At 43.8% G+C, this 16,323-nt stretch overlaps 2 protein-coding genes across 16 annotated transcripts in view; both read right to left on the bottom strand.

The window, feature by feature from the left end:
• The window catches only part of pum1 (pumilio RNA-binding family member 1), a 507,081-nt gene that overhangs the window by 148,233 nt on the left and 342,525 nt on the right, over positions 1-16,323 (bottom strand). The window lies entirely within an intron of this gene.
• The window catches only part of phactr4b (phosphatase and actin regulator 4b), a 56,010-nt gene that overhangs the window by 1,482 nt on the left and 38,205 nt on the right, over positions 1-16,323 (bottom strand). For 6 of the 9 annotated variants that reach the window (XM_041234079.1, XM_041234080.1, XM_041234086.1 and 3 more), the window contains 11 exons: positions 14,336-15,055; positions 12,881-13,213; positions 10,454-10,546; positions 10,031-10,162; positions 8,420-8,846; positions 6,909-7,156; positions 6,368-6,524; positions 5,290-5,345; positions 4,338-4,399; positions 807-944; positions 250-326 (listed from right to left, as the gene is read on the bottom strand). In XM_041234079.1, coding sequence (XP_041090013.1) covers positions 250-326; positions 807-944; positions 4,338-4,399; positions 5,290-5,345; positions 6,368-6,524; positions 6,909-7,156; positions 8,420-8,846; positions 10,031-10,162; positions 10,454-10,546; positions 12,881-13,213; positions 14,336-15,055 — 2,443 coding nt within the window. The remainder of the gene's footprint in view (positions 1-249; positions 327-806; positions 945-4,337; positions 4,400-5,289; positions 5,346-6,367; positions 6,525-6,908; positions 7,157-8,419; positions 8,847-10,030; positions 10,163-10,453; positions 10,547-12,880; positions 13,214-14,335; positions 15,056-16,323) is intronic. The other 3 variants (XM_041234084.1, XM_041234082.1, XM_041234085.1) reach the window with 3 other exon arrangements.

Below are 16,323 nucleotides of genomic sequence, written 5' to 3'. Positions count from 1 at the left end.
TACAAAGACCCTTCACCTGCTGTTGGGCTGCCTTGCCAATATGTTTTCCCACTTTACTGAAGTGTTCAAAACACTAAATACGATCTGTGCCTCTTCTTCAGATTCACCCCTGAGACAATCCTGTATTGGATAATCAATGTTGTCTCACTGACCATCTCAGCTGTGGTCTGGTGTGAGATATTACAGCAACATGTCTTATTTCTACACAGGGCTCATGATAAAATGCTGGATTTTTAGAGAGTTCTTCACCTTGTATATATCCTACTTTTCTCATGAACTTCCATTTCTGAGCTTTTGAATTCATTGAGCTCCTTTCGGATCGCAGCCTGCAGGAGGGAAAAAGCCAAGAAAACATAAAATGAAACAGGATGTGCAATTTGTCATTTTACACAAGTTATAGCGATAACCCTCTCATCTTTATGATGAAATATTGAGAGTTGAGAGCCATCATAGAATAACTATTTCATAATTGATGCTGCAGAGTGAATAATTTTATTTTTTAAATGGATCTCATTTTGGAATTCATTTTGCATTCTTTCACATCCAATAACAGAATCACCGGGCAAATCACAGATTCTCTGAATTCAGTAGTTTAATTTCGGTTCAAAGATACATTCTTTTCCCTACATTGTACTTGTTATAGAAACAGAATACTCCATGAAGGTTCACAGAGTGCTGTGGTTATTTCAGTCAGGAGGATGGTCATATTTAACTCAACAGCCAGCAACATATTTTTGCCTAACTATAGGGCACATTGCTGGGAGTGCACAAACTGGCACTCTGGAGAGAGCGAACGGAGCCCGTACTTTATCAGCTGGAGTGAGCTTCGTCCACGGCTTGTCAGCCCTGCGGTCATAGTCGTGTGCATTGGTGCACTCCACATACTCGTGAAAACGCAAGATCTTCCTCTCCAGCAGCTCTGCTACTGTGGGCCTCTGACTCAGCTGCAACAGAGAGAGACAGAGGGGCATACAAATCAACCAATCACAGAGCAGTAACCAACATTCCAGTACCTCTTCTCCTGTGCACAGACCACCACAACCAATTCCAATCTTCAAAAATAAAAACGAAATATGAACCTGGTACCTTTTGTAACACAGCATCCTATTAACTTCCACGCTATCTCTGAATTCTTATCCCCTTGACACTAGATTCTCTGAAGAAATTGTAACCAGAATCGCTACAAATGTTTGAAAACGTGTTTCTTTGGTTGCATTCTGTTTTTAAACAGTCTCGCCGCTTCCTGTTGATTTTGAACTCAAGCATTTACAAAAATAAAAATATTTGTTTAACCCCTTTCGTGCTAGGGGACGGTGTACGTCCATCAATATATCACACTGTCCCGCAGGCTGTGAGTAACCAATCATTTCATGAAATGGAGCGTGTGGGAGGGTTTAAGCTCTAGAAATGTGTGAATGGTGTATTGGTCACATCATTCAAACAGTGGATGATTGATGTCTATATCAGCCTATAGGAGTTATCTGTGTTGTTCAGTTTGGAATCCAGGAAGTCAAGTCAGCAAGCTGAAGTCTGTGTTACACTGTGGGTCGTGCTTTGATCTGAGGAACTCATGATGGCTACAACATTTAGGGGATCCAAGGAGCTATTATGACAAACTTGATCTTATTTGCAACTATTCTTTTCAGAACTAAACAAATCGCTATTGATTGCTACAAGCTGCCCTATTTTGTACCGCACGCAATCTAGTACATGTCAGTGCCCTGCACGCTGTTAGTGACCAATCGCTTCCACAATTGTAAGACATGTGAATGGTGAACCTGTCATGTCTATCAAATCATGCATCATGACTGATGCCTAAACCGGTCCATAGGATTTGTCTGTGTTGTTCAGTCTGAAATCCAGGAAGTCAGGTCAGCAACTGAAGTCTGTATTTCTATAGGATTGTGCTTTGATCTGAGCACCGTCATGGCTACAACACTTAGAAGACCCGAAGAGCTACTTTTGGCAAATCTTATTTTCAACAGTTACTTTCAGAACTAAATCGATTGCTATTGATTGCTGCAGGGTACCCTATATTGGGCCAAACGCGATGTATATCAATTATATCAATGGCATTGTACAGGCTGCAAGTATAAAATGTTCTAGTTTTTGTAAAGCACTTTTTGAGACTAGCACTGTGACAGTTATCTTGCCAATTTAAAGTTTTCAACTTGGAATAAGCCTGGTAATGTGAGGTGTAATATTAACTTTGAAAATTAAAATCGGGCATGTTATACTCTATGCATTGTAAGAGGGGTTAAATCACCTCATGTTTAGGAGTCTAGTACCAGTGTACTCACAGCCTACAGGTTCACAATGTATATGGCTTTCGAGAGGGGTCAGCAAATACAGAAACAAGGGAAATAAATAAATAAATAAATAAATAAACAGAATATGTATTTTTTTATATATGTAAGGCAGTCACATGCAGAAATAATGTCATAGTTTGAATGTTATATGTATCTAGTTTTTGAAAATATAGTTTCTACGTGCCCCAAAGTTCACACTATGAAAAACGCAAAGATCATTTAACTTAGCAGTGTCCTATTTTTGTATGTTTACTTTAGAAACTCTTAGATTTTTTTTTTCTTCTTCATACACAGTCAACATATTGGCAAATGTGAAACATATACAATTTGTCTGATTGCCATGTTAAAAAATACATTTCCAGGGATTTAAAAGTTACATAGAAAATGTTATTTTTCATTTTATTTTATATTTAACCTGTGGTATCTCAATTAGTTGACCAGATATGCCCAGGTTCAGATTGTGCTGAAAGAACAATATATAGTTTTCCTGTTTCCTTTAGAGACTTGTGAGAAATTTGACTTTGAAATGATTCAGTCCCAAATTCAGGAAAAACCTCTAGCACGAGGGTTCCAAAAGCCCTAGCAGCGAAAGGGTTCAAGCTATTCCCCAAGTACAATCTTCGTGTGTGATTTCTAAGAAGTCGTGTCTCTTACTGTAGAGGGAACACCTTTTCAGTCTGAGCTCTGCTCCGGGTCCTCTCACCCAAACTTCAGAGATGAGACTCATTATACAATGAGTGACACCCACCACATAACGTATTAACTTAGAAAGCTGCTGGGTTTGTGCTTTTTGGTGTGAGTGATCTATAAATACATTTATATGCATGTATTGATATTACACCCATATATCTATAAACACACTTTTAATATTGGTACTAAATCATTGTGTAATTTTTACATGCATTTTCTTCTCTCGAATATTCATGTTTTTTTTTTATTCACTATACTGTAGCTTGTTCATGCTCATGTGTTTTGATTGTTTGAATTCGTTTTACTGTAACACTTGTTTTTATTGACTTTAAAGCTGTAGCATGAAAGGTGCTGTAGAAATAAATAACTCACTTTAAGATTTGATGTGTAAACTGTAAATCTGCGACAGACTGGCTGAGAAATGGCTTTTAGTTAATGCTCCTTCCTTTATATAGCAGCAATGTATGTATCTCTATATATACAAAAACATATATCAAATCAATCCTGGTTTCAGTATTGTGCAAGTTACTAGGATGCACTGACAACGGTATTTACTGTACTAGGATGCACTGACAACAGTATTTACTGTACTAGGATGCACTGACAACGGTATTCACTGTACTAGGATGCACTGACAACAGTATTCACTGTACTAGGATGCACTGACTAGGATGCAAGGTGATTCACTGTACTAGGATGCACTGACAACGGTATTCACTGTACTAGGATGCACTGACAACAGTATTTACTGTACTAGGATGCACTGACAACGGTGTTCACTGTACTAGGATGCACTGACAAAGGTGTTCACTGTACTAGGATGCACTGACAACGGTGTTCACTGTACTAGGATGCACTGACAACGGTGTTCACTGTACTAGGATGCACTGACAACGGTGTTCACTGTACTAGGATGCACTGACAAGGTGTTCACTGTACTAGGATGCACTGACAACAGTATTCACTGTACTAGGATGCACTGACAACGGTGTTCACTGTACTAGGATGCACTGACAACGGTGTTCACTGTACTAGGATGCACTGACAAAGGTGTTCACTGTACTAGGATGCACTGACAACGGTATTTACTGTACTAGGATGCACTGACAATGGTGTTTACTGTACTAGGATGCACTGACAATGGTATTTACTGTACTAGGATGCACTGACAACGGTACCTAATTATTTTGAAAGCCCGCTTTTACTTTAGCAAACTACAGAAAACAGAAATCCAAACTCCACTGTACTCACTATACAGACAGCAGCACCCGAGTTTAGAAAAGCACAGGGTCACTACACCAAGCCCTGGGTTACACAGGCTATCGGCCACATTCCTACCTTTCTTGTGAGCCTTCGCTTGATTTCCCGTCTTTCTGCCTGTCGATCAGCTTCATTTCTTGCTGGAGGTAATTAAACAAACAGATTAGACAGTGAACAGGAGAAAGGAAGGCAGTTTGGTCATCCGACTGTCCACTCATTTCAAATGGTGCATTTAATGGTAAGACAATAATAATCATAATCTTTATTTTTAATATAGCGCCTTTCACAATAAAAACTGCTGCAAAACTTCATATGAATAAAACATTGACAAATGTTAATAAAACAATGCAATAAAAGCAATACAAACTAAAGACACACAGAACAGTAAAACAAGGCAGAGAATAAAAGGAACATCATTATAGCATAAAAATGCTCTATTATAACAGTGTGTTTTTAATCTTGTTTTAAAAGCAGTGATACATGGTGCTTCCCTTACAGAGCTAGGCAGATCTTTCTAGATAAAATAAGGGGTGATCAAACTAAAACTACAAATGGGATACCCAAGCAACAGATCTTGAGTGGCGAGGGCTCATTAAACTGCAGTCACTCTAGCCACGAGGGCTCGTTAAACTGCAGTCACTCTCGCCACGAGGGCTCGTTAAACTGCAGTCACTAACGCCACGAGGGCTCGTTAAACTGCAGTCACTATCGCCACGAGGGCTCGTTAAACTGCGGTCACTCTCGCCACGAGGGCTCGTTAAACTGCGGTCACTCTCGCCACGAGGGCTCGTTAAACTGCGGTCACTAACGCCACGAGGGCTCGTTAAACTGCGGTCACTAACGCCACGAGGGCTCGTTAAACTGCGGTCACTAACGCCACGAGGGCTCGTTAAACTGCGGTCACTAACGCCACGAGGGCTCGTTAAACTGCGGTCACTAACGCCACGAGGGCTCGTTAAACTGCAGTCACTAACGCCACGAGGGCTCGTTAAACTGCAGTCACTAACGCCACGCGGAAAGCGGCACTCACGCTGCAGGATGTTCCGCTGCTCCAGCTCTTCAGCAGTCGGCCTCTGGCTCAACCGTCTAAAAGAAGGAAAAACACAACATTAACACCACCTCATATAATCACAGCACCCCACACATATTAACACCACCTCATATAATCACAGCACCCCACACATATTAACACCACCTCATATAATCACAGCACCCCACACGCATTAACATCTCATACAATCACAGCACCCCACACACATTAACATCTCATATAATCACAGCACACATTAACACCACCTCAATGGACAGCACAACAGTTTCATTCTGCAACTTCAGGTGAATAGTATCACAAGAATGATTATGTTCTGCACTTAATTGTAGTGCTCAATGATCAGCACAAGGGGGCAGTAGGTGTCACATTGAAAACTCCTTGATATATGTGCCAGCAGGCACTGCACATGTTCCAGCAGGGCAGACTGGGTGTGTCTCCTGCCTTTGGCTCGAATCCACAACTTCTTGCTCTTAAGAAATCTGTAGAGTGCATGCTTATGAAGCTGCCAACACCCTGAACAGGTAGTCAGTGTTGTTATTGTGTGTGTTCACATGAAGGTGTACAGCTTCAGATCACAGAGGTGTTTTAACCACAGGTGTGATTCAGAGTGTGAACAGAGTGTGAGCAGCATGGCCAGGCAGAGTGGATATGAACAGAGTGTGAGCAGCATGGCCAGGCAGAGTGGATATGAACAGAGTGTGAGCAGCATGGCCAGGCAGAGTGGATATGAACAGAGTGTGAGCAGCATGGCCAGGCAGAGTGGATATGAACAGAGTGTGAGCAGCATGGCCAGGCAGAGTGGATATGAACAGAGTGTGAGCAGCATGGCCAGGCAGAGTGGATATGAACAGAGGCATGGCCAGGCAGGGGGGAATGAACAGAGTGTGTGCAGCATGGCCAGGCAGAGATGGATATGAACAGAGTGTGAGCATGGCCAGGCAAGAGAGTGAACAGGTTTAAAAAAAACAAACAAAAAAAAAACCAGTGCCTTAAAAAAAAAAAAAAAACAACACCAATCTAAAGACGGATCTGTACTCTCCATAGAGGGGTGCCGTACCTTGTAAGTGCTGTCCCGATCTGTGTGCGGAAGGCCTCCCACTGCTCCCTGCTGTGCTCGGGAATGCCGTCCCTGTCCCCCGGATTCACCTCCTGCTGCCGTTGGTTCAGCTTCAGAGCCATTGTGTCTTTGCGCTTCACCTTGTTTGCCAGGGAACCTGCGGCAGAGAGAAGCCTTTCTTCAGGGGTTGCATGGGGGCTCCCCAAATCCTCGACACCACACACAGGTGCACAGTGGGGATGCCCCATCTACTGCTGCGAACATCATGGGAGTCTTGGCATCCAGCCTGCCGCTCTTAGACACCTATTTCAAGTCTCAAACGCACTGCAATTCCAATCCTCAGCAGCAGCAGAACTTAACTAGGATGATTAAAATCCAGATTCCAGTATGCCCTTTTTTTGTCCTTAAGTTTTGTCACAGGCACAAACACATTTTTCTAAACAGTGGTAAGTAACATGCTTTTAATTTATAAATCATCCTCAATTAAATTAGGGATTTATTTTTCAGAGTGAACAGGGATGTGTGTCAGGGTGCTACTCACTGCTGCAGCTCTCGTCCTCCTCGTCCTCCTCTTCTTTGTAGTGCACGGGCCCATCGCAGTCCGAGTCACTCTGCTGCTCCTCCTCCTCCTCCTCCTCCTCCTCCTCCTCCTCCTCCTCCTCCTCCTCACTGCTGCCCGCCCCCCCCACCTCAGGGATCACACTGACTGAGAGACGATCTCCCAGGTACACACGCCGGCTCCCAGGCTGCAGCTCTGGAGGCAGCTCCTCCTCCTCCTCATCGTCAGGACTGAGCACGAGAGACAGACAGACAGAGAGAGAGACAGAAACACAGTCAGATCGGTCACAGTAAAGGAGTATGAAAATCACAGCCCCCCAGGCAGTCCAGTGGAGGGCTGGGGTGCTATGAACAGGGTGTGAAGACTAATGTCACGATACTGTATGTATCACAATACTGTACATCTTAACAACCACAATCTTTTTAATATAGCGCCTTTCACAATAAAAATGGCCACATATGCTTCACAAGATTACAAACATTGACAAATCTTAATAAAATAATGCAAGAAAAGCATTAAAAACTAAACAAAAAACACACAGAACAGTAAAACAAGGCAGAGAATAAAAGAAACATCATTTTAGCATACAAACGCTCCATTATAACAGCGTGTGTTTAATCTTGTTTTAAAAGCAGTGAAAGTTGGTGCTTCCCTTACAGAGCTAGACAGATCATTCCAGAGTATTGGGCCCTATAACTGAATGCTTGACCACCTGTGTTGTTTTTTTTTCTTTGTAATTTGTGGGACAGTAAGCAACCGGGCATTCTGTGATCTGAGTGAGGGCTAGGAATATATGGGATTAAAAGATCATTTAAATACGATGGTGCAAGGCCATTTAATGCCTTACAAGTTAAAAGCAACACCTTAAAATCTTTCCTGAATGGGACCGGAAGCCAGTGCAGAGATGCTAGTACAGGAGTAACGTGATCTCGTCTTAGTCCCGGTTCAGATTCTAGCTGCAGCATTTTGTATAAGTTTCAATTGAGATATAAAATGGCTATGAGTACCAGAGAATAGGGCATTACAATCATCAATTCTAGAAGATACAAAAGCATGCATCAATCTCTCAATATCTGTGTGAGAAAGAATACTTCTCAATTTGGCGATATTTCTTAGATGATAAAAATACATTTTAGTAATATTCCTGATGTGCGTCTCAAAGAAAGATTTGGGTTGCAGATCACACCCCAGATTTCTCATTTTGTCTGCAAGTTCATAAGAGAAGCAACCAAGGAGTAAATCAGACATATTACTTTGTTGCTTCTGAGATCCCAGAATCATCACTTCGGTTTTATCCGAGTATGTGTGATGATTCCAATGGACTACTTGTATGAAAAGGAAAAAGAAATGAGTTCTAACTATAAAAGCACACATTCTTCATTCAAGAACCACTTAGCGAACTACAATGAGCTATGTTGTGCTTTGGTGTATTATGCATGATAGTTCACCGATATGCACCACAATGCTTCCACCCCTAGCTGTGCAGTACTCACACTTTGAGCAGCTCGATGGTGACGGGCAGAGACTTGGCCCGGCCCCCCTGCTCACTCTGGCTCTCCACGCTGGTGTCGAAGAGCAAGGAGTGGGCACGCTGGGAGCCCTCGGGGTTGGGGGTGGCGGGGCCGGGGCTGGTCAGGGCACGCTGGATCATAATGTGAAGGGGGATCTGTGCCTGCCGCGGAGCAGTGTCGGGGGGGTCTGGCTTGCTCGGGTGAGGTCGAGGTGGCGAAGGGGGGATGTGGGTAGGTAGTGCTGGGTCAGGGACACTGGTCTCCTCTGAAGGCTGTGTAGCAGGGGGAGCTGTGCTCGGGGGCTCTTGGGCACTGGGCTTGGCAATGGGGGTAGTCCTCTTCGGGGGCAGTGGAGGCGAGGGCTTGGCTGGCACTAGTGTCCCGCCGCCCACTGCCTGCGACAGCTCGGCTGTGACAGGAAAGAGACATCATTACACATTACTGACTGTGCCAAGAAAATCTACTGCCAATCGTTTCATTTCCAAGCACAGATCACCTGGCGAAGGATGCACAAGCAGCAGCAAGTGTGCACACTATTTTAAATACAAGCAAATGAAAGCAAACATGATGCACAAACAAGTCTTTTAATAAAAATGATTTGCGACATTCCTCCTAGCTTTTAAACATACTAAAAGGTGCCGTACATGCATGTGAGAGACGCTTGTTCTTATAACTTTGGAAGAAAACAGGGCCCCGCTACAATGATCTGTACTGCAGCGGATGACCACCGTTAAGAAAATTCAAACAGGTCCACAGTCACTGTGGAGAAGCATGCTGAGGTAGGAATATATTACTATTATATTTTCTTTGTGTTTGATGTCCTGTCCCCACCAGGGTGGTTGGGAAGTACAGGTTTTACCAGAATTAAATCACAGAAAGAGACCTGCTCTATTTGTCACCTTTTCTTTTAAAGCTGCATTGGATTTTAACCAGGACTTCTGGAGCAGTCAAAACAGACCATACCTTGTTTTATAGCCTTATCTTAAGAACCCTCTGAATTGTCTCTCATCTCCGTGGGAAGAATTGTGTTTGTTTACAACTCCGTGAATTTTCTTGTGAGGTCTTACTGTGAATGATATATATATATATATATATATATATATATATATATATATATATATATATATATATATATATATATATATATATATATATATATATATATGACACACACACACACATGCTAGGACCACAACTCGAAATATGCCCCCCATCTAGATTGGGTCGACCTCATCAGCTGGGGGTTAATTTACATTTTTAGAACCCCGAAAGCTTTTTGTGTTCAGGGTGGGGGTGTCTTGTGAATGACCCAGTCGCGATGCAGAAAACCCGAACCTGATCTGAAGCTCATCCAAAAACACAAGCAATGAGCAGCAAGTTCACCGTGCGGGTCGCTCTTCCAATTAAAGCTACAGGCTTTTGGGTTGGGGTCCTGATACACACACACTATATACACATATTTAGGTTATTAGTTCATCTCTAGCAAATGAAACATGCTGCAAATGTGTCAGCGACAGGACACCCAGACAGGTTAGGGAAGCCGCCATCACTAGGAAGCTGCAATGGAGATGGTGAATCCTGGTTGCCCTTTACCTGTATTGGGGCGTCTGGCGCGTCTGTAGAGACACAGAGGCAGGGATAGGTAGACATCGTATTCACCCTCTCGTTTCCAGCACGAGTAGTACAGGGGGAAGGAATATTTATTGCCCTTGTGCAATGTGGAAGCTAGTAAAAACGAGTCACATGTGTTCTTCAGCATTAGAGTTCACACATTATACTGTAGCATCCTGGCTGCTGTGGTGGAGAGGGGTTCACAGCTGGCCACACTCCTGGAATGCTCCTTTAAGCTACCAGTGTACAGTTCTCATGCAATCTCTTAACCTGCAGTACCATCATCATCATCCTCATCATGCTCTCCACACACACATATATTCCACTGGGACCCCCCTCCGCCCCCCCGTGTTCTCAAAGGGGGTTCTCATGGCAAAACAGCGCTCTGAGTAAGGGGATAAATACCTTGAAACAACCTATGCTTGGGGGATGTTCTAATGCCCCCTGGAGGACTGTTCCAAACAGTCGCTGAGTAACTAAAGGCTGTCTTGTTTTTTTCTGTTGGGGAAAACAAACATGAAGGGTATTAATATATTATTTTACAGCGGTGGGTACTGGGTCCGCCTCATGGCTACAGAAACCCACTGGCACAGGGGAAAAGAAGGTAGGATTTGTGGACCTCCGGATTCCCAAAACGTAACAACCTGCAAAGCTCACACAGACTGTTCTGCAACTACACATTTAAAACCATACTGACATCTTCCACTTCATTACATCTTGTTAAAAAAATCTCAAAAGCTCTTGGAGAGCTGCGGTTGGCTTCTTCAGAAATGCATCCCTATTCCTTAAGACTGTTAAATTCATGCATTTGTGGATTTGTGTAACAGGTTATGTGTCTATTCCTTCAGTGTTTCTCAAGGACAGTCCCCAAATACCCACAACAGTATAGGCTTATGGTTTAAACAGGAACTATATATTCGGCATGGTTTTCCTGTGCCCATAAAAGACAGCCTCCAATAAAATAGACTATATTCTGCAATTACATATATATGCTCTGTACATACTACAATACAGAATAATGCATAAGGTCTATATAAAAAAAGAATATGTACAGAGCAGGAAATTGTTTTACATGTTGTTTCATTAACCGAGCGCTGATAATGAACTGCTATTAGGCTCAGCACACAGCTACTGCAGTCTATATACAGACAGATAGTAGCGTACGAGACCCTTCTTTATATCTGTGAAACTGGGTCCCATAAGATCCCCTGGTCTCATTTTGTTCTTGCTACAGCACCAGCACTGTTGGTGTGGGTGTGGAAAAACTTGTTTTCCCGAACAAGCAAACACACGATTAGATAGATCTGTTCCGATTACAGTCGGTAGCTCCAGGCTGCACTGCAGACAGGCACGCTACAGTAGGTGTCCTTTACGAATGGGGCCAGGTTGCTTCCATTTTATATAGATTCATATGGAAGGGCCCAGCTCTAATGGAGACAGTGAAGTGCATTGGATTTAAATGGCCCTGCAACGCGTGTTACAGTGTTACGGTATCTGAATCCTTTGTTTAGTGCAGAATAAAGAAAAAAGCACTAAACAATGAAGTGTTTATATGAGGAATCAGTCGAAACCAGTTAGATGGGAGAGGAGGGCAGAAGCCTGTGCTCTAGAGCGGACCATTGAAATAAAAGGAGAAACCTGTTCCTACAGGAATCATTGTACCTGTGAGCAATGTTCCCTCTAACTTTGCTTTGTACACACTTCTCTGAGCACTACTTTTCTGTCAATGGGCAGTTTAGTTGAATACTAAATAAGTGACATCACAGTTAATACAAACTCCCCTACTAAACTATGATCACCGGCAAACATGACTGTCGGTAAATGCAACACACGCAACAAATAAACTTGAAAATATCAGCCAGAACAAGCACTATAAATGTTCAAGATTTTAAATAAACTAAGGTTTTAACATCGACCACCAAACCCAAGAAATAACACATCGCGCTCACACACTGTATTAGCTGCGATCAAAGAGAACGCAGGACGCGCACACCAATGCACTTATCAAAAAGATCATGTACTACTATAACTTTATTGCATTGGTATTATTTTTTGTTTTAAATGGTGTTGTAAAGACGTTGCCATCTCTTTGAGTTAAGATAGTGAGGTCACTTGTGTTGTAGGGATTGATGTTTCTATGTACTAAAAAAAATATATACAATTTATTCCCATTTGTTTTTTTTAATAAAAAATACCGCTTAATTTTGCAATGGTGTCATACCCGCCTGCATGTTTTTTACGCTTTGTGTTCGTTGCTGTAACTTAACATGCAGTCCAAATGAATAATTGTGAATAATAAATAAAAATGACTTGCAAGAGCCGTCTTCTCATAAGTTTTACACTATGTCGAGAGATCAGTGGGTGGGCACTGCATGTCTTAAAACACACTCGAATGGCTACTGCTAGGTAGCTCTTTGTTTCTCTTAACCAATAGGATTTTCTCACTATCCAAACTGATATACGCAAAGCAGGTGATTGACACCTCCACGACAGTTCAGCATTTATATCCATTAAAAAAAAAGAATCGGGTCTAAGGTTAGCCGAGTGCTGTGCGTGAGGTTTTATGACGCGAGTGTGTGCGGTGCTGCGCGGCCTGATGTTTCTGGTGCCTGGCACCCTCCAGATGGCTGCGCGGCCCTGCATGTGCGCAGCTCAGAGGGAACACTGCCTGTAACCCCATCAACCCCCTCTCCCCTGAGCCTTGGTTAGCACTGCAGCCCTGTTAAACATAAACCTGTGCAGTATTTACGAAGCTGGGGGGAGGGGGAGACGCTGCTGCTGTAGCTCCTCACAGTCAGTCAGTGTCATAACAAGACCGAAGCAGGCACTCACCTAGCAGTGCTGGGTTGCTGTTCCGGTTAGCAGGCTTGGGTGGGGGGACAGGGGGCTGCTTGGCAGGTGTAGAAGAGCTGAGGGGAGCTGCAGGGTTAGTGTTAGCAGAGGAAGCAGTCCGTGTGGCTTTGCTGCTGGTGCCAGGGTTGGATGGGATGCCATTCCTGGCAGCTCCAGGCTCCTTCACCTGCCCTTCCCCCCCGGCCTCGTGGTGCGAGGAGGATGAAACCACCAGCCACTTGGGGGGGAGCAGCTGCTGCTTGGGGGTTGGTGGCTCTCGCAGAGCGTCTCGCTTCGACTCCACCTCCGAGGCAGGACGGCTCACGATCGGGTCTGCTCAGCGAGACAGCGACAGGACAAGAAGGCACACAGAAGCACATCAGACCAGGCACAGAACAATACAAACACAGCAGTACAAGGAACACTTACCATCTGCCCTCCTGGGCCTTGGTGCTTGTTTCACAATACAGTGATAGAAAGCAACAATGAAAGCAGATTCATCAAAGCTAACTGGCTTACACTGTGTGACCTTTGCAGCATACAGTACCGATCTAGGAGCAAAAATATTGTAAGCCACCAGTTGCCTTGAAGGTTCTTTAGCATTAGCCACAACAGGCTGGCTTGTAGAGCTCTAAGACTCCACTACGCTGTTACAGAAGGGCTGCTACTTTTTATTTTTTTATATGATGCAAGACAGCACCACAGGACTTGGAAATCAAGCAAGAATTAGTCAATACATCAAGCACTTTGCACAGTGTATCCCTGGGACTCTAGAAATGCCAAATGTCGAGCATCAGCAAGCTGTACTGCCATTGCTGACAGAGAAGCCATAGCACAGAAGAGCTAACCCATCAAGACAGCAAAGGAATATTTACCTGCCCAGTCAAAAGGCAGTAATGAGATACCCACCACCACACAGTAAGCAGAGACAAACTCAACAATAAGAGTGTATTTAAGGGAAAAGATCCTGACCAGCAAAACCTCTTGTAAGTGTTTGGAACGACTGCTACGCGACAAAGCTTCCATCTACTAACACAGAGAAAAGACAATACGTTTTGCACAGCTCAAAGAACCCCCACAAAAACTTCAACTAAAAAGCAAAAAAAAATCCATGACCACAACAGAACAGACAACATGGGCCACTGTCACAATGAAGGGTACCATTAGATAAGCTTGAGGAGCACAACTGCTGCCTCTCATGGTTTATGGTAGATTCGTTGAAGGAGTCGTCTGTATATCAAAAGGTTTATGAGATTGCCATTTGAAAAAAAAAGCAGCCTTGGCGAATTTTGACACCCAGGATGTTCAATTAAAGTTGCTAAGATTTGAACCCTGCTCACTCTCACCACGCTACTCTTGAAATATTCAAATCTCTTTTCAGATGACAAGGAAGTTACCTAGTGGGATTGTAATGGGGGAAAAAACATCAGCACCACCAATACTGTTCTTGCCTACCTCGACTCCTCCCTTCCTCAGCCTGAGGAGGCTTGGCAACGTTCGACTTCTTGTCCCCGTCGGAGGGTAACCGGCTCCTCCTGCCTTCCTCCGCAGAGGAAAACTTCTGCAGATTGGCCCCCTTCTCCACCTCCGTGGGTAACCGGCTCCTCCTGCCTTCCTCCGCAGAGGGAAACTTCTGCAGATTGGCCCCCTTCTCCACCTCCGTGGGTAACCGACTCCTCCTCCCTTCCTCCGCAGAGGGAAACTTCTGCAGATTGGCCCCCTTCTCCACCTCCGTGGGTAACCGACTCCTCCTGCCTTCCTCCGCAGAGGGAAACTTCTGCAGATTGGCCCCCTTCTCCACCTCCGAGGGTAACCGACTCCTCCTGCCTTCCTCTGCAGAGGGAAACTTCTGGAGATTGGCCCCCTTCTCCACCTCCGAGGTTTGCCGGCTCCTCCGGCCTTCCTCAACAGGCAGAGGCTTCTGGAAGCTGGAGTGCTTCTCCACCTCGGAGGGGGGTTTACTGCGCCTCCCTTCTGCGGAGGAGGGCAGCTTGGTGAGGGTGGTGCGCTTCTCTGCCTCGGTGGAAGCGTGACTCCTCCTGCTCTCCTCCCCTTGGGGAGGCTTGGTAAGGGTCGCCCTCTTCTCTGCCTCCAACGCTGAGCTCCTGGACCCTCCAACAGGCACTGTGTGGCCATTCTTTAGAGTGGGGGGGTTGGAGTTGTGGTCCTCCCTCTCTGCAGACACAGAGAAAACAGGTCAAGCCCTAGCTACAGGTCTGGTACACCAACAACATTTCACATTCACTGCACACCAGCCTTACATATTTATTTATTGCACTTATATCACACTTTTTATACAAAAGTACTGTAGAGAAAATAGCAGAAAAAAAACAAACCACAAATCATTTAAATAACAATATACACCTAATAATAAAATCAAGTATTTTCATGCAACACTAAATGTAACACTAGAAATAATATAAGGGAATTGACACTTGGGTATAGACGCGCTGGTGTGGCCCAGTCTACGGTGAAATTGACACTGATGACACAAATACAATCTTTATTTTATTGTACATTACATGTGTTGCTATTTACAAGTGCTGGCTGGCTATGAATTACTATCTACAGTAATGAATGTACTCCTGCAGGCTTCACTAAAGTCCCAGTTAAAAACAGTACGTTTCACTGTAGCCCTCGGGATGAAATTGTTAGCTAGGTGGCTTTTTTTTTTTTTTGTTTTGTTTTTAATTAGCAGTGGGAGAAAACCGCTTCAGCAAGTACAGTAGAATCTGCCAGAACTGACGGACGCTGACTCTACTATAGATACTAATGACAGCATAACATCACCAAGGGAAACACAGCTTTTCAAGAAAGCTGGGAAACTGTATAAATGCATTTTATATTTTTTAAGCGCTGCAATAACAGTTCTGCTTGTGAAGTATCCACAGTATAATTTGACAGAACATGTGATTTATTTGCTGTGCAGGGCCTTATTTTCCCCTCATTGGTGCTTGAGCCCTGGAGCACTCACGGAATCAGTCAAGGTCATAATCTGGTATAAATCTCCACATTTTTGTAAAATGACTTTACACTTAGTTCAAAAGATGCAAGGTGTTTCAGTAAATTAAAATGATAAACACAAACGTAAAAAGTCATTAAGTGGGGTTGGCATTGCAGGGGAGATGAAGGGAGGTTTCAGTTCCGAGTGACTTTTTTCTAATCATTATTTGTGAGTTCCTCATTCATCACTGCAACACCCCGTTAGAAAATTGATTTTTTTTAATGCAAGACTGAGAGTGACAGTATATGTGTACATTTGTTTTAAGTACTCGCCCAGAGGACTAGTGAGACACAGACATCAACTAGTCCTGACCAGACTGAATTCACCTCAGCGAGCGGGAGTTTCTAACCCTGTCAATGTGATTTCTACAGCAAGTACTTTAATTTAATACAAATTCAAGCTAGTAAGACGTGTAGGGCAGTGTTTTGTGGCAGACTGC

Source organism: Polyodon spathula, chromosome 32 (assembly GCF_017654505.1).
Source record: "Polyodon spathula isolate WHYD16114869_AA chromosome 32, ASM1765450v1, whole genome shotgun sequence".
In the NCBI taxonomy this organism is placed as follows: Eukaryota; Metazoa; Chordata; class Actinopteri; order Acipenseriformes; family Polyodontidae; genus Polyodon; species Polyodon spathula.
The sequence above is the reverse complement of the archived record's forward strand: the minus strand, read 5'-3'. Positions and strand labels throughout refer to the sequence as shown.